The sequence below is a fragment of the Anas acuta genome, chromosome 9 (genome assembly GCF_963932015.1).
Source record: "Anas acuta chromosome 9, bAnaAcu1.1, whole genome shotgun sequence".
NCBI classification, from domain to species: Eukaryota; Metazoa; Chordata; class Aves; order Anseriformes; family Anatidae; genus Anas; species Anas acuta.
The window spans coordinates 2,379,766-2,399,564 of NC_088987.1; the positions used below are offsets into that span (position 1 = coordinate 2,379,766).

The following is a 19,799-nucleotide window of genomic DNA, read 5'->3' on the forward strand; positions in this document are numbered from 1 at the left end:
CCCTGCCACTTTTTCTTCTTGCAACACCAATTAGACTCCTCACTCTGCGATGCCTGACTGAGGCACAGTGGATGTTTAGGAATCTTGCTTGTTGTTGCTCATGGGAGTTACGAAGGAGAGACACAAAGTAAAGGGAAGGTGCCTCTGATGTCCTGGAGTGCTGCTGGGGTGGCATGAGAGGGGCAGGGCTACTGCGTTTTGTCTTGACCTGCTGCAGAAGAAGGGCACAGACCACACTCAGCTCTGACACCACAAAGGAAACGCAGCCCTTTGTCTGCGGGCTCGTAACATTTCTCGTTGAACTTTTCAGCATCAGCAATGTACCTCGGGATAAGCGGATCAACTGAGCAGAAACATCTTCGTGTTAGAATTAATCCTTCACTTTAGAACTAAAACCAGATAGCTGTGCAGATAAAACTGCTTCTCCTTCCTGCTCCTTGCCGTAATGGAAAAAGTAAAGTATTTGAGAAATAATTTCAGAGCTTTGCTAAACATTAGCAGCGCTTTCTGTGTAACAAATACGTGGTGCTATGGTTTTGGAAATGGAACTGGAGAGGGTTGATGCACTTATATGAGAGGAGCTGGGCTACCAGCCAAAATCTGAGTTCTGCTAGTTATGTTCCCAAGCAGGAATTAATTCCTGAATTGATGTATCTGAGGATAGAAACACAAAACATAGCATAATGTGCAGAATCTGTGGGCTGTGTGCACATTTATTTCCTTATATTGCTTTCCTTTATCTGGCCTCTCTAGATCTGAAAATTCACAGGAGTCTTGAATCACAATGCTCTTTGGAAGTGAAGCAATCTGTATTTACAACCTGTCCTGAAAGATGGAAGCCCTCACTCTTCCTGTGCCTCTGAGCCTGGTGCCCTTTAAAGAGTTTCCTTTCTCAAGGGCTGGTTCAATCAGCACGCATGAAACTGCAGAACCAGGGTGAAAAATACTGAACACTCTCATACTTTTTTCCTCCAATAATTAAGACATGAAACATATTACTTGTAAGTCTTTGAGATTGTTATTTTTTACATCTTCATACGTTTTCTACCTGAAACTACAAGTAACAAGCACTCTCAAGAAAATCAGCACTGCTGAGATGTAAGGAGAAGTCTGGCAAATTCCAGATAAAGAGCTGAAGCAGGGGCAGTAAATGTTGACTTGTGGAAAATACATTTTGAGACAGTTCTCTTATGGTAAGTTTTAATTCAGAAGTTGAGAAGATGTAAGAAGTTAAAGTACTTTTGGGGCAGACTCAATTGTAGGTAATAAAAACCTATAAGCCCAATCAAATGGGTTCTCAAGGGCTTGAGCTGCTTCATGCTGGCAAATATCAAGACAGGAATGACAGAAGAAGACAGCACGCCAGTCAGAACCTCTCTGCAGAGGAGAAGAAATCTCATTTTAAATGGACATATATGCTTTAAACTTTGGCTAAGCTATGCTGGAGCGAAGTAATATGTATCTGAAACCGCAGCTGCCATTTTCTAAACCTGCTCCATTACTTCCTGAAGTTTATTAAGCTCACTTAGTCTTTATGCCTCTCTAATACCAAGAGACGTTTAATTAAGTCTTGTCTTGAAATCTGTTTCTCCAAATAGCTGAGTTCTGCTGAAGAATCTAAAATTAAAGTTTTTTAACTGTGCCCTTGCACTGGAAAGGCAGTTAAGCACATAAATAGTCTCGCTGACCTTCGGTGTGTGCTTTGCTATATATGGCTGTCCTGCATTTATCTCAGGAACATGCATACTACTGAAATCCATGGGACTAGCTCTGAGGGTAATGATCTACCTGTAGCTGTTTGTGGTGTTTGTTTCAAAGCTGGGGACCTCCTGGTTTTCTGTCATTGTACCTCAATAAATAAATAAGAAAATGTCAAAACCACAGAGGGAGAATAAGCACAACGTGCTGCACTGTTAAGGCAAACATTGATAAACTAGTGAAAGACTTGAGGAAGGGTTTATAATTCTTTCCATACCTCCTGTATTGTTGCTAAATACAAGTTCTTCTTACAGAACTTAGTTTCACGGTGATTTTCTTCAGTATTTAATAATGTGAATAGCTGTGCATTTAAAAGCAAATATAGCATAATTGTGCTGTTGTGCTGTTAAGCTGGATTTTTTTTTCCACGTAACTCTGTACATGTATGAAAGGCTGTAGAAAGAACAGTGGGCAAAGGCATAGCTACGTTGTACTTTTCGTCAGTGTCAAAAGCAGTTCAGGAGGCTGCCCCTGTCATGCTGAAATCCTCTGCTTTCTCACCGTGCCCACACAATTCCTTATCACCGCTCTGTTTCCCAACAGCCTGAGGATCTAGTTTTAAAAACGGCCTGAGATTCTTCTTTGTATTAGCTGCTCAGAAATATTTAAAAGGATATTTTACATATCAGAGTTGCTATAAATATCCATTTAAGGAATCCCTGACATTTGTTTTATAGTTTTCATACTATATACATATTTTTTAAATCAAAGCATTTGAAAATTCTAACACTGTTTTGTGGAAAACTGCTTCCCTGGCCATCCTTTAAAAACGAATCATGTGAAAGAACACCAGGTAGTCCTGCATTACGTGTACTTGGCTGAAATGTCACATATGGACATATCTGACAACCAGAAGCCGAACACAATCCCTTCCATGAGATGCAAATTTCTGAATGACTCACAGAGACACGCTGGTATCATTTAACCACATCTGAATCTCTGCCTGATACATCGCTCTGCTATTAGAATCAGTGACAGGATTACAGTTAAGATGACTGCTTTGTGCCCAGAGCTCTCCCTTTCTCCAGCCATTGCAAGCTAAGGGTGTATCGACAAACGTCCCTGACTAGAAGCCTACCTACTGACTGACCTCTGCGTCTGTAGAGGCAGGAAAGCAACAACTACAACACTGATATTAGCAACACTGAAGAGGATTCCAATAACTAACAATAAGACAAACTGGATAATTTTGCCCTTTGTTTTCAAAATGGGCTTTGTTTTCTCTCCCTGTCAAACGATATTTTACAGAGATTCTCTAGGGCTACATCTGGAATGAGGGAAATATGGCTGAAAGGATTTAATTTATCTTCAGAATAGGATCCAGTATGTCATCCAGATAGGAAAGCAAGCCAGGGATGAACGTTTGATATAAAAATTTATGAAACATGAAATGGGCTTTAATAGTAAGTCTGTGAAGTCTGGAAACAAAAAGTCTCTCTGGAGTGGCAGAGTCCTATTTTTATGGTGCTTTGATAGGTGGGAAGGTGATAAAGTGCTGTGTATGAGGGAAGAATTAAAAACATAATTGAACATGGTTCATAAATCCATGAAGATCCAAAAGCTAACCTCTGAGTACTAATTCCTGCTGAGAAACGTTTCTGTTTACTTACACTGTAAAAGTTAACAGTAAATACCACCTTGCATCTGTAAATCCTTTGGTTTAGTCTCCTTCTAAGATATGACTTCCCACTGACCTTATCTGTCATTTGATGATCACGTCTGCATTTTTCAAGCAGGAGCCGTTCTTCCCTTTTTGGATTAAATTAGACTGTGAGCTCAGATTTTCGTTTATGTGGAGTAGCAATGCCTCATTCTTTCAGAATGGAAAATGTCCTCATTTAACACCAGATCAGAAGGCGGGATGAAATCCTTTTATGATTTTGAATGGAATCAGTCTTTTTAGGCCTGTCACTACATTTTTGTTATTAATCATAAAGACGGATACATATAAAAGAAGATATTTTTACATCTATACTAAAATTCTGAAAATTCTACATTGACAAATGGCTATTAATAAGAGAAGGATACAAAGAGAAACACAGAGAAAAATGTTCAAAATGAGACCACCTGGCTCAAAGACCCAGTGCTTTGGCAGATCACTCCGAGGTGAAAAGTTGCTGAACGTAACTGAAAGGAGGATTAAATTACAGAGAACCAGAGCTGAATGAAAATGTTCCAGAGGGCATTTAACTGGTTCTGCTTTGTGTTCATTGCTCTCACTTATTTATTTCTCTTCCCATGGAAGCGAGGCCATTTACTGTCGTGTTCAATGACGCCAGTATGCTGTTGCTTGTGAAGCCACCTTTTAGGTATGTGTATAAAAGATAGTAGCCCACTGGTAGTGCTTAATTACACTGAAAATAAAGCTACCCTGGCTGGTCCGTAAATCAGTTCCTTGCAACAGTATGACATAAGTTTTCAGAAGGCAACAATAAAACCCAAGAAATTTCACACACACACAAAAAAGAGTGTTTTATAGGAATACTGCTAAAGCTGACAAAATAACATGGTGTTATCGTACACTAGAATAATATACACTGTTCTGCCACACGTGCATACGTACGAATCAAGTGTGTAATAGTGGGAAGTCAGATTGTTTTGATATTGCTGTAAATGACAAGCTGTGGGTATGTTTATATTCCTTTTATTTTTCCTGCAGTTTTCTAGAACAGTTCTAATAATCCTTCAAATTTTTTGTCAGGGGTGATTTGGGAATTACGTTGAAAATACAGCCCCGTTTCTTATGCCATAGTCCTAGAGAAACTGGGGCACGTAAAAATATCTAAATAAAGAGAATTCAGATACGGGAAAATGCCTGAACCTCTGTCAAAAAAATATGAATAAAGAGGCAGCATCACTGATTATCTTGACAGTGCAGAAATGCAGGACTTGTTTTCTGATAGAAAAGTCATAAAGATTAAGAAAAAAAAATGGCTCAAATTCTCATTCACCATTAATCAACTTCATTATCTGGACCTTATAGGAATAAAATACGAGATGGATCCACTTCTCTGTTAGGTGCTACTGCAAAGCATAGATGGAGCTAACATAAAAAAGCTGTATGAGAGTTTCAAATCCATGGATCCTGGAGAACAGTGAACTGCAGCATTGTTAAGCAAAATATGAGGGTGCAATTCTGTGTATTTTAGTCCTGGTGTTTTATAAAGCATCTTATGTAGAAAGACTGGATGAAAAGTAAATGAAGTCAGAGAAACAAACAAACATAGAGGCAACACTTTGTATATGTAGCAACTTTGCAGGCTAAATATTGTTCATAGATCTTTTAAAATACTAAACTTTTAGTCCTCTGGGTGGTAAATTAATTCTGAACATAAATTGAAGCATTCTGTTGCAGATTCAACTGTCTGACACACTCAAACTTACAAGTGTCTCCCATATTGGAAGTTATCCTTTAATGCCAAAATTTGTTCATTAGACCTGAAAACAAGCCTTTTCCCCTTTATGTGCCACAGTAAAAAGTTTGAGAAAAAATTCTTGGCAAAAGAGAAGCGTATCTTCTTGGGGCACATAGATAGTTTTAAGGAGCTAGTATGAATGTCCTAATTCAGAAACTGCTTTATCTGCTAATTTAGCTAATTAATTCTAACATTTCTGCTCAATCTGCCTGTCCTGAGATGCATTTTTTTATGGCTACAGGGCAACGGTAAGATTCACAAACATCCTTTGTGCCTGTTACAGTGTGGAGTCCAATTAATTAGTGTTGCAAGAAGAAAAGGTGACACTGACTCCTCAAGCACTGTGCTTTGGAAGCAGTGACAGGCACTGCTGACCGTGATGAGGCAATTGCCAAACACATGCCTGCAGCCCCCAGCACTGGGCTCGACGGCAGCGTGAGGTGACTTAGCTGCCTCTGTGGTGCACAGCCGGCCCCAGCGTGCTGGCATTTTCCCTCCTGCTGCCTCTTTGCTTTGCTTTGCAGCTGGAAGCTGTTTGGGAGCACAGAGATGCTGATCAAAGCACGGGCACGATCCTCTCTGCGAGCTGAGCTCAGACCTGCCAGTGGGAGGTGGGATCTGCTGGGCTGAAATGGCCTGGTTATTGCCTTCTGGGTTCTGTAGGAAGCAGTGACTAATTGTTTCAGCCTGGAAAGATACAAATCCCTGTTCTTTATTTGGGTAGCATCCCTGTTCCCACTTTCATGCTAGTGTTAGGATGTTCAATTCTCTAGTTCCTAGGAGTCAGCAATTCACAAAACAATTGATTTCCTTAGTCTTCAATTGTCTTCTATGCTCCTCCTATTGCAGATTAAATTTCACTGAGAGCTATCTTCTGTCCTATAAAAGGCACCCAAGAGGCAGCAGCCTGGTATAGTCTCTAAGCAGAAGATAAACTTATAGCAATTTGTCTATTGTTATATGTCATTTATACAACATTTTTCCTTTCGGCAGTACATAGATTATCCTTTCTCCTCATATAGCAGCATAGATTAAAAAATAATTTTTATAGTATAGGGGAAAAGAAAATTTAGTGCATACAAAGTTACAAATACTTTTAATTTGATGACATCGGTGAAGGTTAAAACTTGAAATAGGCTTTAGATAAAGCTCATATACGCTGACTGATCTGTCCTACTTGAAAGAATATGTATGATTTAGATTAATCATACTGTTTCCTAGTGCATTCCCCTTGTACTATTTTCACTTTTTACATTATTTATTCCACATAGGATTCAATCCATTCAGGATTTCACTGAAAGAGAATAAGTAACCAAGCGAACATGCCATTTCTACTCTAATATTTATAGCTCAAAGATATTTAAAACTAAAACCTCTTAAAGACAAATGTGAGTAATGCATTAAACATCTTTGTAAATCTGATTTAGGTTCCTCAACCTGACAAATTATTCATGTCCACAGTTGTGGTCGTATGCCCGGTTCCTCTGGAGGGACCATTCAGCTGGGCATAGCTCTGCACACCGAGGAGAACCTACACCCAGTGTTTGAAGAGGCAAGGATGGATCCATGCTAGAATTGCAACAATCTCCTTCAAAATTAAAGGAAAAAATGCAGAAAACAAAACAAAACAAAACAAACAAACAAAAAAATCAGAAAGACACCAACAAATTTTATTCCAGTGAAAATCCCTGTGTCTAGACAGAAAGAAAAAAAAAAGAGCAAATGTGTTTGCTAACACAATCGAATATGACTTTTTAAAGCAATTACAGAAAAGTGCATAATACTTTGTGGTACTGAACTCCTCCAGAGACCTCCGTGCCACACTGACTGCACATTTGCCTTTCCAATGGATTGTTTAGGGAAGGCAGGAGTGATTTTGTTCCTCATAAAACTCTAAATAAATTATTGTATAGTTATAAAAAACATATGCCTGATTAGATTTTTACCTGGGATTTCCTCTTCTTATAGCTAATTTGAATTCTATTCAGCAAGTACATGGGTATGGTGCAAAGCAACGTACCAAAGCTATGGGCACGGTCTACCTGCAGGGCTCCGCGTGACGGCAGCAGCTGGCCTTCTGGGTTTGTCACTCCACCTGAGGTGAAAAACACAGGCTCATGTAAGTAAACCACACTCTTTGGAAAGTGTTGCTGCCTTAGTTGGAGGAAAATGTAATCTTAAAAAAAAACAGAAGTGAAATTCACTTGAAACTCACATGGAACCTCGCTGCTGGCTCTGGGCTGGACAGATTGTGAGGTGAGGGGATGCAGTGACAACAGTAAAAACCCTACAACAAGGAATTTCTGTGCTCTGTACGATTGTTCCTACTCCGTCACCGACGCAGACACAATTTTTTCCCTCCCGCTATGCCCACGCTGGATTTTTCCTCTCACGGTGTGCCCGTAGCCCGCGCTGCGCCTTGCTGTGGGAGCCCTTTTCCCGCCCTTTTCCCGGAACTACAACTCCCAGCAGCCTTTGCGGTGCACCGCCCACTCCATGCGCGGCTCTCTGGCGAGGGGGCTGCTGGGAGTTGTAGGCAGCTGCCACAGCGGGGCTTTTGAGGCGGCCAGGGGCCGGCAGGGCTGTGGGGAGCGGGGCGTGTTGAGGAGATTTTTTTCACGTCGGGTCCTCTCCCTGCTTTGTAGCAGAGAGCTGAGACCTGAACGAGGTTTTTATGTGGTTATTTTCCTTTGAGTTTGATTTATGACTCACCATCCCCTCGCGAGGTGAGGAGCAAGGGCTCCCGCCTCACAGGGACACCGTGCCTGCGAGACTGAGTCTGGCTGCAGCTGGATGTGGTGCTGGGCTGGGCTGAAACGCCTAGTTCAGCCCTGAAATCTTCCCTTAACGTGATAAAACCTTCAGGCAGGCTTTATACGTCCCAACTGAGGCGTGAATGAGAATCATTCTTCTTCCCTGTGAAGGGACGTGGGTTTGGGGATTTTAAGGCACACCTTAGTGACAGCAAGACATCATCACCGAGCTCATCCTTCTATCCTGCATATTCTCTTAAAAAATTAGCTCTCAAGTCACTTGTCTTTCCTCCCAAAAACACAGTCCTTAGACCTGCTGATGGCCGGCTGATTCTTGCTGCGGGGATCTTGGTGCTCCTGGGCGCAAACACCATGCAAACAGCACCTGGAGTCCTTTCAGTGCTCCCAAACTGTGATGTTCTTTTCCATACACCAAGCTCCTGTGGTTTCAGCATTAGACAGGGGATCTATGACGAATTTTACATGCTATGATGATTTAAAATTAATCCTTGCCCACTGTTTTGTTTTGTTTTGCTTCTGGGCTAGGTCGTGAAGGCTTTGGGCTTCCCTCGCTGCCTCTGACAGAAGGAGGCAGCTGAGCGCCTTCCTGGAAATGCGGTGAAAATGCTAACGGAGCACATGGGGACCGCAGCTGTTGCCACCCGGAGCCTATGTATAGCAGTGCTCTGCTCCGCACACATGTGGCAGACAATTGTATTTGCCAGCAGCACAGCTGAAGTTTGCGTTACCTTTCTGTCATTTCTCCAGGCTCAGTTTTGCTGCAGGAGGACACCTGAATCAGCTTCAGAGTTCTTAATTAAAGGTGGAGTTTCATTGAAGTATATCGCTGAAATGTGTGCTCTGACTGTTCACCACAGGTGCACACACGGCTGATGTGAATGAGGAAGGGAGAAGCAACAAGAGGAGAAGGCAGTGCAGGAGGATATGATGTCCCTGACCAGTGCTAATGCAAAGCCTCTGATTCCCATCCTGTGCCACTGTGCCTAAATTTCACAGGGCACATTATTTCTCACAAATATGACTGTTACTGTGCATCTTGTTTGCTGTATGCACACCTATTTTTCTATTAAAAGCTGAATGAAATTTCTTCTCCTCAGCGGGAACAGTGAGAGCTCTCTCAGTCTGTTTTTCATACATCCTGTGCTCAAGGTCTGCAAGATAGCAAGTGGTGTATTAGCCCTATTTTAAATTAAAACTCAAAAATGATTCTAGGAATTACAGAACAGGAAAATCTTGGTCATAGGAGAGCTCCCCATTCAGCCCCATGTTGTGCACTCAGCTGTGGAACCCAGCTGTGGCTTTTTATTTGTACAGTTCAACATTTTAAACTCTTTTTAGGCAGCTTTTCCGTTTCTGTTATAATTGCTTTGCACCTGAAACAACATCAGTCACACGTTGAGTGACACCACAGCATCGACAACACCAGAGAAAAGACCTGTAACTGGTGAACGTTGCCCAGAGAAGCATCAAGAGAGAAAGCACAGAGCTTAGCTGCTTGATCCAGGATCACGGAGGCTTCCTTAGCTTTTCTATCCCTAAATGCACCATGCTCAGTTGAGCAGACTGCCCTGCAGGAGCGATTGATATACTGGTGGGACACTGGTGGGCTGAAGCCCACAAACACTCATCTTACATCATACCAAAATAGTGTGTCCCTGATCCTTCTGGGCCTGCTATGTATATTCCTTATGCTTTTGGAGATCATTAGTGTCCATGGTTTCACTAACTTAAACATATGTCTTGATGCAGACTTAAAACAGTTCTTGAACTGGTCTAACCAGGTGTGAAGCACCATGCTGGGAAATTGGATGATTCAGGCAGACAACAATGTAATAATGAAAACACGTTATTTGCATTACAAATGGCCTATAAGCTGGAGCCAAGGCACATTCCTTATCAAGATACAGCCCTCGTCAAGATACAATCCCCATCAAGATACAGTCCCCATCAAGATGCAGCCCTCATCTTGTGCTGCTGTGGGTGTCTGACAGCCTGATTCCAGGGGCGATACCACGGCAGCTAAACCTGTGTGCCCGGGTGCGTGGATCCACATGCCAGGTATTTTACATCATGCAGAGCAGAGCCTTTCGAAGAATTGGCTTGTTCTTCACAACAGGGCATTTTTGCTCCTTTCCAAGAACAGCGGCGTGGGTTCTTCTGGCTCTCTGCTGCAGCGTGATGTTGTTGGCAGCTCAGGCTGACATCGCACTGTAGGAGCCCCTCCTTATCCCTGGCTTTCTTTGTGCTGCGAAGCTGGTGCTCAGGTGTCCTGAGGACGCAGGATAAGCATCAGAAGCTGCAGATGTTCATGGGAGGAGGTTGGCGCCACCGTTTGCGAGCAAATTATCCGGCGGTGTGACTCCACAGCAGGTGAAGCTCATCTTAGCCTCGGCTGCCTTGGCCTGCCCAGCCTCCCAGCATCTCCTGCCCCCTGGGGGGTGTTTCCATCCCCTCCTTCCTCCAGCACCTGTGGCTGGGTGAGAAGAGCACGGCTGTGTCCTGCCAGGCCTGGCCACGTTCCCGATTTCAAGGGAGAGGGCAGGAGGAGGTTGGTGTGGAGCAGAACCGTGCTAGGGACTCAGAGCTGCAGCTGCAAGAGCTCAAACTGAGGCAGCCTTGTTTCTGGAGCCTGTGATAGGAGCGACACCAGGAACAAGCCCCGAGCTGGCCTTCCAAATGGTGCTGGAGCCAAAAGGGATCAAAGGAACTCAAGGGTGCTTTAATGACGAACCCAGCTTGTCTGGGTCCTGCTTTGTGTGGGGCAGACATGGGGCAGATCAGAGAGAAAACTGCCCTGATCGCCTTAAGTTTCTGCTTCAATTATTTTCTACTGTCTTAATTTTAAATGGGCAGATAAATCATTTCCTGCAGCCTTCAGGTGTGAGGCAGAGCCATGGCAGGCATTTTCAGCTTGGTTTTCTCCAGAAATGAGGTTTATTTCCTTCCCCTACCCTTAGCTCTGCACTCCCCTGTACCACACCTTTTAACCCAGGACCAATTTCAGCTGGGCATGGAAAAGAATCACTCAGGGTGGGTTTATTCCTTCTTAGACCTCAGAGAATCCCATTGTAAGGCACAAAATAATGGGAAACAAAACAAATTTCTGCTTATGGAGCTAATCTGCTAAATCCTGCGTAAACCAAAAGTCTCTGCTTTATCCTACAGGGAGCCTCACTGAGATGAAGAGGGGGCTGGTGATTTCTTTTGAATGTTTCTGGTCTGATCTTTTAATTCACGTTTCCCATGCTAAAAGGAATGAGTGATGTGTCACTGCACAACCTTTTATGTGGCTGGGTTCAACTTTGTTTGCCTGCAAACCAGAGCGAGCAGCAGTAAAAAGGCGTTTTGGTATTTAATTACCCGCCTGCCTCGGTGCAAACCTGGGCAACAGCATGAAAAGGCCTGAAAACCACCAGAATCCGTCATTTCTGGCGGCTGCAGGATCAGCTTGTGCAGAGGCTAACATCCCTAAATCCTTGCCTTGCAGGTGCTCACACCATCGGAGGGAGAAGAGGGCCTGAGAAGGGGACAGCTCAGCAGGACGCCGCGGGATGGAGGTGTGGGGCTCAGGGAGGCTGAGCCCAGCAGCCTGCTGCGTGCATTCCCATCCCCAGTTTCTGTTCCACCAGCAGCTGCAGCGACCGGTTTGGTAATGAAATAACCCCAGAGCTGGACACTGCTAGTTAAGGAGGAGGAAGGGTGACTGGTGATGGCTCTCAGGAATTTGCAATAAAGCCTTCATGACATTACCCTGCCCTCCTCACGTTCCCCTTTGCCAGATTAATGCAAATTTGTGTTGATGCAACGCTGTGAGTCAGGGGCAGGTTTCCTGGAGCACAGATAAGTTGACTCCAGATACGCATCTGTGTCGGAGAGCTGCAGCCAAGGCTCCGCACGGCTCCGGAAAGGTTCAAGAGGGGACGGGGGCACCCCTCCGGGCAGGGGGCTCTTTGGGGAGGTCTCTGCTGCTCCTCGGAGCTGCAGCAAACCCACTCTGCAATAAAAGGCTTTATCCTTGCATCTCCAGTCACCCATCTGTGTATCACCAAGTACAGTGTGGGTTTTTGTTTGTTTGTTTTTAGTCTTGAAGGCTCTTTCTAGTTATTCTCTGTGAGATAAAAGGACCTTTAAGCATGTAGGCTAATGCTGGCACAAAAGGTAGGCATTCCAGGCACATTTTGTACTTTGAATGAAGCCATACGCGTGATTATGAACCGTGGAAGGTATTCACCAGTTCCTGCTCCCCCCCGGGGTAGAAGCTGGGAGAAGCAGCAGGAGTGGCTGCACAGAAAGCACGGAGGAGAGCGCGCCTGGGGCTTTGCACCGCCGTGCTTACAGCATCACGTCACGGCTGGATTCTGCTGAGCCGAACATTTCATTCCTGTGAGCAGGCCTCTGCTCCTGCGCCGCCACCGACCCCTTCCACGGCTTCTGGCTTCGGGGGAAAACTTCGATGGTCGTGGAGCTGTGAGAGGCAAAGCAAAGAGCCAGGGCTCCGCTCTCTGCGTTGTTTCGGAGGGTGAGCGAAATGGAGCAGAACGCTGGCCTGCCAAAATGCGGGCGCTGCTCCAGGGTTGTGTTTGGGAAAACCCTAAAAATGCCTCCTCCCACCCCCAGTGCTCTGCTGCAATACCCAGCTGAGGAGGTCTGGGGGAAAATAGTTGCCGGGATGGGGCATCGGAACTGCTGCCGGAGGCACTGGTTTACCACTTCTGAAACTTACCTGCGAACCGGGCAGGTTTTGAATTAAAAAAGCCTGATTTTGTTGGAAAGCATGGAAATAAAAAGGCTGTGGGAGAAGGTCGGCATTTCCTAACAGATCAGCCCAGGCTGTTTGCTAAGGGAAGAAAGAAGGTGCGGCAAGGATGCCCGAACCTTGCTTGTGGCATATTCTTCCCCAATGAAGCTGATTCATATTTGGAGATGATTTGACTGCAGGCAGATAGTTTGGAACATAATGTATTATGCAGATCTCTACCTAATTTACTTGTCAAATTAGATCATTAAAATGCTTCGAGCACTCACGGCTTGGTTTAATTCTGCAGCGTTTTTAAGGCAAACTTAACGCCTTTCCTCACCCAAATCCCAGCCCCGTCTTCTGCCACCCTGCTGCTCCCGGAGCAGGCCTGGAGGGACACCGACACAGCGAGGGCTGGGGGCTCTCTGAAAGGGGTTTCAAGCCGAGGCTGCAGGAGGTGGTGGCTTCACCCGAGGCTTTCCTGTGACATGGTAATTGAGCTGCATTTTTGTGGCTCCGTGACTCTGACACCACAGCTCTGCACAGACATCAAATTGCACCTTGTAGGAACCGGGACAGCTGCCTTGTGATGTCCCACAAGGAGCAGAGGTCGAGTTTTTGAGATTTGTAACGAGGGAAAACACTAATTGTAAACATTTTGGGCTGATTCTCCTAAAAAGTGTGTTCCAGCCTGGCGTGTTCCTACCTCCCCGCAGATCTTCAGCGTTGACTCCGTCCAAATTGTCAGATGAACGCTGCCTGGAGCGTGGTGCCGAGCCAGGCGATGGGTGTCCTTGTTGCATAAGGCAGAGCTTTGGCCAGAGGAGATTTCAGCAAGAGTGGAGAGGGGCGGGGTGTGGAGGCCACACTCTGTAATTGAGGATCAAAGGTAATTGTCTCTGCAGCTCCATGTGTGGGGCAGCCACTCAGCTGCAGGAGGCAGGAGCGTCGGGAAGCAGCTCACATCCAAACGTTTTGGCAGCAGGGAGAGGTGAAGGGGTAAGTCCTAATTTTACAGAATCTGCGCCCTTTTTTTGTAAGAAAAGCCTTTCCTTAAGGTAGGTTGGTGATGCGTTTCTTTGGTAAGAGGCTTAAGTGTAATTTGATGGAGCAAAAACTGCCTGTAATGCGCAGAAGTGTGGCTGACAGAGTAAGGATATTACTAAAAGCAGTTAATAATAATTCTTAACTACTGAAGCATTACCTATTTTATCTCACCTGTGGGGAAGAAATGTAGAGACTATGGGAGTAAAATGGAAAAAAAAAGGCAAAGCTTCTCTAACAGCTTTAGAAGTGGCTTATGTTGGGATAAAATCTCTATCTAGATCTATGAAATTTTATCTAATTTCTGTGGGATGGGATTTTTTCCACACTCTTGACACCACCAGAAGTTCTAACTTCCCAATTAAAAAGTGGGGAATTGCAGCTTTTGTTTTGTCTCCTCGTATTGAGTGAAGGGAAGCACCAGTAACCGAACTAGTCCCGATTTCCTTTCACTTCCCCGGTTCTGTATTCCTCTCATAGCTACTGGATGTATCACTGAATAACGATTAGCATCAGTCTGAACACAAAGCTTTAAAATAAACGTGTATGTTCTTATTCTTGTACCAGCCTCTGCTGCAGCAGGAGCCGCACGGTCCGTGCACAGCTTGGTGCTGTAGTTCTGTAGGTGCAGCACTCTGCACACTTCCAGTTTGTCCTCCGGTGACAGCTGCAGAGTTAGACCTAAAATTCCAGCTGCAGTGGCAGAAACCAGACCTCCACCAAGCTCCCCCTCAGAATCCATGACCGGTGAAGAGAAAGGGATGAGCGCTTTGTGAATTAAGCTGCTTCAACAGAGTCTGAAATAATCCAGCTCAAGGCAAAGTTATGAAAGTAGCTTGGTTTGGAGAATGAACCCGTAGCAATTATTGGGTAACCAGTTTCTGGGAAGCCGTCTGCGGAGTCTCCTTGGTGCAGCTCCCATTGTGCAGTGGTCTGGATGGGACTTAGAAGTGAAGGCAGAAAGGGAAAAAGAAGTGCAAAGGGAGCTTTTTATGGGACAGGGTAAAAGAATGGCTCACTGTAGGCTGTCTCTATTTGGTGTCATCTTTTGTGCTTTAAGGTGTTTTGTGGTCTTGGGATTTCAGCTCTCTTGGGTTTTAAATTATCATTTACCAAACCTGGTCAGTCTGAACAAACCGAATAGGATGGAGGTGCTGCCTATAGGACAGACTTTTTTCTTCTTCATTTTAATGATATATTGATATATACTATACATATATATTATACACACACATATTTTTGCGATATATTTTATTCATATATAAATATTATGATATATACAAAGGCTTTTTTTCCCTGTTTTAAAGGTTTCTATTCTACTAACTCTCCTTTATTGCCATAGAGAAGACTTCCAGCAGCTGCTCAGAGGCGAAGATGGATTTTAAGAGCATGAAGTACTATCTGTACTGGCTGTACTGCCAGTTCGAGCTCATCACCTGCAGCTACCTCATGGAGCCCTGGGAAAAAATTCTCTTCTACACTTTTAACATCACCATGCTGGTGATGATCTCGTACACTGCTTACCTCTTTATCCCCGTCCACATTAACACGGCTTTCCAATTCTTCTTGCACTTGCTTGGAAACCAACATGAGAACGCTGTTTCTATTGTGAAGTAACACTGGCAACCTGACACTGGCTTCTGGATCCAAGAAGTGTTTTTTTTTAACACTCCATTTCTGTTTAGAAAGACAGGTTCAGGGCATGTGCAAACACTGTTTTACTCCGCAGTATCTCTTAGTTTTCTTCTGTGTTCTGGGCTCTGTGACAGCAAATTATTTTGCCAAAACTATTTCAACCAGTCCTTGTTTTTATCATTTGACTGACTGCTTTTTAAAGAGCTTTCAGTTTTAAAGACTGGCTGGAGTTATGGAGCTGGGTTTGGTACAGAAACGACTGTGCTGCATATATTATTATTCCAGGGAGAGCTGCTTGGATATGGAGTTTTCACCTTCAGAAATGACACAGCATGTATTTGGTCTGGTCCGCCACAGCTTTGCTGACGGGAAAGATGTATACATGAAAGATTTTGTATGACATTTTACAACCATAAGCTGCTTCCATGTAACTAGTCTTGGTACGTATATATACATGTGATGATCTTAGTATTTATTCCATTTGCCTCAATTATTTAGCGGTGAATTATTTGACTGGTTCGTTACCATTATGTAAACAACACAGTTGATTTATTGAAAATGTAGGGGGTTAATTCCATACAAATTTAAAATAAAATTTTGATTTTCTTGGACTTAAAAAAAAATTGTTTTACTTTTAAAAGTCTGGTAAAGCACACGTTTCGTATGCAAAACACTAAACTACACGGTCAGTTGCGGTGGGGATGTTTTACACTCTTCCTGTTGAATAGTGTCTGGAACACGAGCTCCTGAGAGTTCAGATTTTGTAAGTAAAATCCTGGGCATCCTACAGTCGGCTCCTTTCAAGTCCATGCCTTCATCTTTGAAGCACGACGTGCCTATGCTGCCAGCTGGTTAGGGGGGACATAGGAGCTGGTTGGGGTGGGGCACCACCACAATGAAATCGGGAACTAGATCAGTGCTCTGCCATCAGCCCCACAGACAGGGACAGGGTGACATAAATCCAGCTCTGCTCCCACCCACACCAAAGTGGGTTCCCCTACAACTTCTGAGCTTAGCGCTGCTCCTCGAATATCCCCTCCTTCAGGAGAGCAGGATGCTCCCAGGAAGTGGCAATCAAGTTACTCAGGAACTGAGATTTGGTCACAGACTGTGACAAAACAAACTAAAACACTCATCAGGTTACTTGTCATTTCAACACCAGGTACAGTTACTTTCCCAATTTATAATTAGGGGAAAATGAGGGAGGATATGAAAACAGCTTATTTGTGAAAGCAAAGGAGTTTAAACTTACAACACTTTTGACAGGACGTAGGCAATCCCAGTTTGTTTAAACAACAAGCCTATTTAATGCTTCCTGCTGATAATCCCATTTTAAGTTTTATTAAAGTAATAGAATGGCTAAAGTGATAGATTTTTTTGCATTTTCTCCTAAGAGCTCTCATGCACAGGACATGTAGTGCCTTTAGTGAGGTTTAGGAACAGAAGGGAACGCAGTGTTTTAGTTGCATCAATTATCAAACTATTTGTCAAGACGACCCTTTGGTTTCAAAACGGTCAGCCCCTAATGGAAGCACGTAAATGCCTAAATTACAGCACGACTACACACACAGCCGAAGTATTTGTTGACATGAAGGAACCTGGCATCAGGCTGAAGAGCCAGGAATTGTGCTGGGCGTGTTTGTGAGTTTTGTTTATTGCCGCCCTTTCCCTGTCCTCCCAGCGCAAACCCACTGGCTGTTTGCTGTGGTTGCCGAACCTCCCGCTGCCTCTTTTGCAACAGCTGGCACAGGACGGGCTGCGGAGCTGCCCTGTTTGCAGGCTGCAACCCTACCTCGGGGCTGGCTCCTGGGTGTCTGCGAGTGACAGCTCAGCTGTTCGCTCCGTCCAGTGACAGCAACGAGCCCGAGGGCTCGGATGTGTGAGCTGGAGAGGGCAGAAGGCCCCCAAAACCAGAAAAGGAAACAAAGAGAAGAATACTCAATAATTTCACTCATTGGAATCTTTTCCTGGCATGCCGCTATGGCTCCTAACTACAGGATAGGATTTAAATATTATTTTCAAACTCTGCTTTGCAATCTGTTTCAAAAGAGCACAAACACAAACGCCAACCTGCTGGGGCACGCAAGGCCACGGCTCCACATCTGCTAGTGCCAAAGCCGGGCACGCTCACCTGGCTGTGCAGATTTGATCCGGACCAGGCACTGGCATCCTAAGACACCCAAGTCTTAGAACAGCCACAGCACCTTGTACATCATTTATCCTGGATCTGCACACGCACAAGCTGCACGAGTGGGAGGTTGTTGTTCAGACGCGGGGCTGGCTGGTTAGTCTCCTACACATCAATGTCACAGGAGTTGCGTGCTTAATGAGAAAATATCCAATCCTTAACGTCACTGCGTGCCACGCGGGAGAGAGACACTCATTTCACACGCCTTTTTCCCAGTGTCACTGGGGGTTGAGCTTTTGGGTGTGTGCGCATGGGAGAAGATCGGGGTGTTTGCAGATGCTGGTTGCAGGTTTTTATTAAGCAGCAGATGCAAGAGTGAGAGGCGCTCGTTGCTTTCTCCCAGGGCTGCTAACCACAGCGTGCTCTCGTATGTGCTATGTGTACTTGCTGAGTGACTTTCTGACAAAAAAAGGAATTAATTTTTGTATTCGCAAATGTGGGCTTAAAACAAACAAGCAGCATTAATTTAAGTTCATTTACCCAATATGGTGTTCTAATGTCCTTTCCGTTCCCATCTTTGTGAATAGTTCAGACCTAGAAAGAAGTGTGGGCAGACATGAAGCACTGTTCACATTGCTGCTTAACCAACTTTTAAAAAGGACTCTCACGTTTAAATCATACAACTTAACAACACTGGTTCAGCAAGAGTTGAAACTAAAGAATGAAATAATAAATAACTGCTAAAGTAAAACAGCTCAGGCTGTTCACTGTGAACTGTTTGATCGTTACAACTAGGATGTTATAGTAGATGCGCAGCTTCCTCATTATGAAGGTTTATTACTGTAGGACTTTTACAACTCATCTCATAAAGCTGTAATCCCTGTTTTATAGATCCAAATAGTTTAAAATTCCTACAGGCAATGAAGATAATGATTTTGTTTTGCACAGAACATTATCTCCTCAGCTACCGATTGCTTCTAACAATTTTTGAGGCCTGAGATAAGTTGGTGACCCTTGTTAACTTTTATTGGTTTTGCTACTCTGACATTCACATTTTGTCTATGCTACTACTTACATCTGGCTGCAATTTGAGTTATCTTCGCTGCCTGCTATCTGACTTGAAAATCCTGTTTCCAAGATGAACTTGTCAGCGCTTCCTGGCCTCTGCATCCCGCAGAACATATTCCATCTTGCACGTGTGTGTTTAGAACAATGTTGGGTTTACAGACGACCTGCTTCCTTTTACAAAACCGACCAGAAATCGGTCAGTCCTGCCTGGCTGAAGCCTTCTGCCTAATTTTTCTGCTCAGCTCAAAGTACTTTGTGCAACAGCCTCGTAGTAGTTGTCCTGGATGAGATCTCCGATATACAAGTATCTACACAGAGACTTTTCCAGGTATTTCCCCGAGTGACACACATAACAACCTGAAATCAGGAAAGTTGTCCTGATATTGCTTGTCCAAGGAGACCAGGGCTTTGCCTCCATTCCTCTCTGCCTCTTGTACTGTCTAAACCGAAGTGTTAGAGCGTCTCTGCTCCTTGGTGGATTCAAGACTCCTAAAGGACCTAATTCTGGATTGTTTTGATTATGATATTCATCTTTTAAGAAAAAAAATCTAAAACAAACCTAGAGCTTCAAACAACATCTTTGAGGGCTTTCTCTTCTGCTGCATTCATGCTGGCTTAAATATGACAAGCCTCCTTACATTAGCACAAATTATTTTCAGGAGAGGTATGGGTTAAAAGTTGCAGCCCTTTATATCTCAGGTCTACCCAATAAAAAGGTATGAATTAACATAAGGAAGGTGTTAACCACCATCATTACAGCCTATGTAACATGAAGGCACATCATGCTAAGCAGTATACAAACAACCTGCCAAATAATTTACAGCTTAACTAATTTCCTTCTCTTATAAAATTTGTCACTAAACACTGGTTATTTTTGGTCTTTCAAGTCCTTCCAATCCTTAGCACAGCTAAAGCATCTTAGTCAACATAAGAAGTTGTCACATGTAATTGCTTCATCTTATAAAGCTGAATATTCAAATTATGCAGGCACCTTTCTTGATTATGCTGTTTTTCACCATGGAACTGAGATCCTGACAAGTTTTAAACCTCATCTCTTCTTCCTGCTTTAACCATGTTCCCATCCTAAGCTTATGATGAAGGTGAAATACAGAAAACTTAAAAACAGGTAAATTCCAAAAGTAGTAATATTCTTTGCTACATAATTATGCTTTGGAATGAGCTACAGCAAACACTGCCAAAAGAGCTCTGAAAGCAACACGAACCTCCACCATGTTGCG

The 19,799-nt window shown here is 43.9% G+C and overlaps 1 protein-coding gene across 3 annotated transcripts; it reads left to right on the forward strand.

Annotated features, from left to right (window-relative positions):
- Window positions 1-9,861: 9,861 nt before the first annotated feature.
- On the forward strand, window positions 9,862-16,131 carry LOC137861330 (serine palmitoyltransferase small subunit B-like). 3 transcript variants are annotated; one of them, XM_068692611.1, is made up of 3 exons: window positions 9,862-10,318; window positions 11,436-13,685; window positions 15,073-16,129. In XM_068692611.1, the coding sequence occupies exon 3, from the start codon at window positions 15,105-15,107 to the stop codon at window positions 15,345-15,347; it is 243 nt and encodes an 80-aa protein (XP_068548712.1). In that variant the 5' UTR covers window positions 9,862-10,318; window positions 11,436-13,685; window positions 15,073-15,104; the 3' UTR covers window positions 15,348-16,129. The 3 variants fall into 3 exon arrangements, with proteins under 3 accessions (XP_068548712.1, XP_068548713.1, XP_068548711.1); XM_068692612.1 differs by lacking the exon at window positions 9,862-10,318 and adding an exon at window positions 10,334-10,496 and having other exon boundaries at window positions 15,038-16,131; XM_068692610.1 differs by lacking the exon at window positions 9,862-10,318 and adding an exon at window positions 10,337-10,496.
- The last annotated feature ends 3,668 nt before the right edge of the window (window positions 16,132-19,799 follow it).

What these genes read in the sequence shown, in the direction of transcription:
- LOC137861330 (XM_068692611.1), top strand. Translation starts at nt 15,105, where the DNA reads ATGGATTTTAAGAGCATGAAGTACTATCTGTACTGGCTGTACTGCCAG.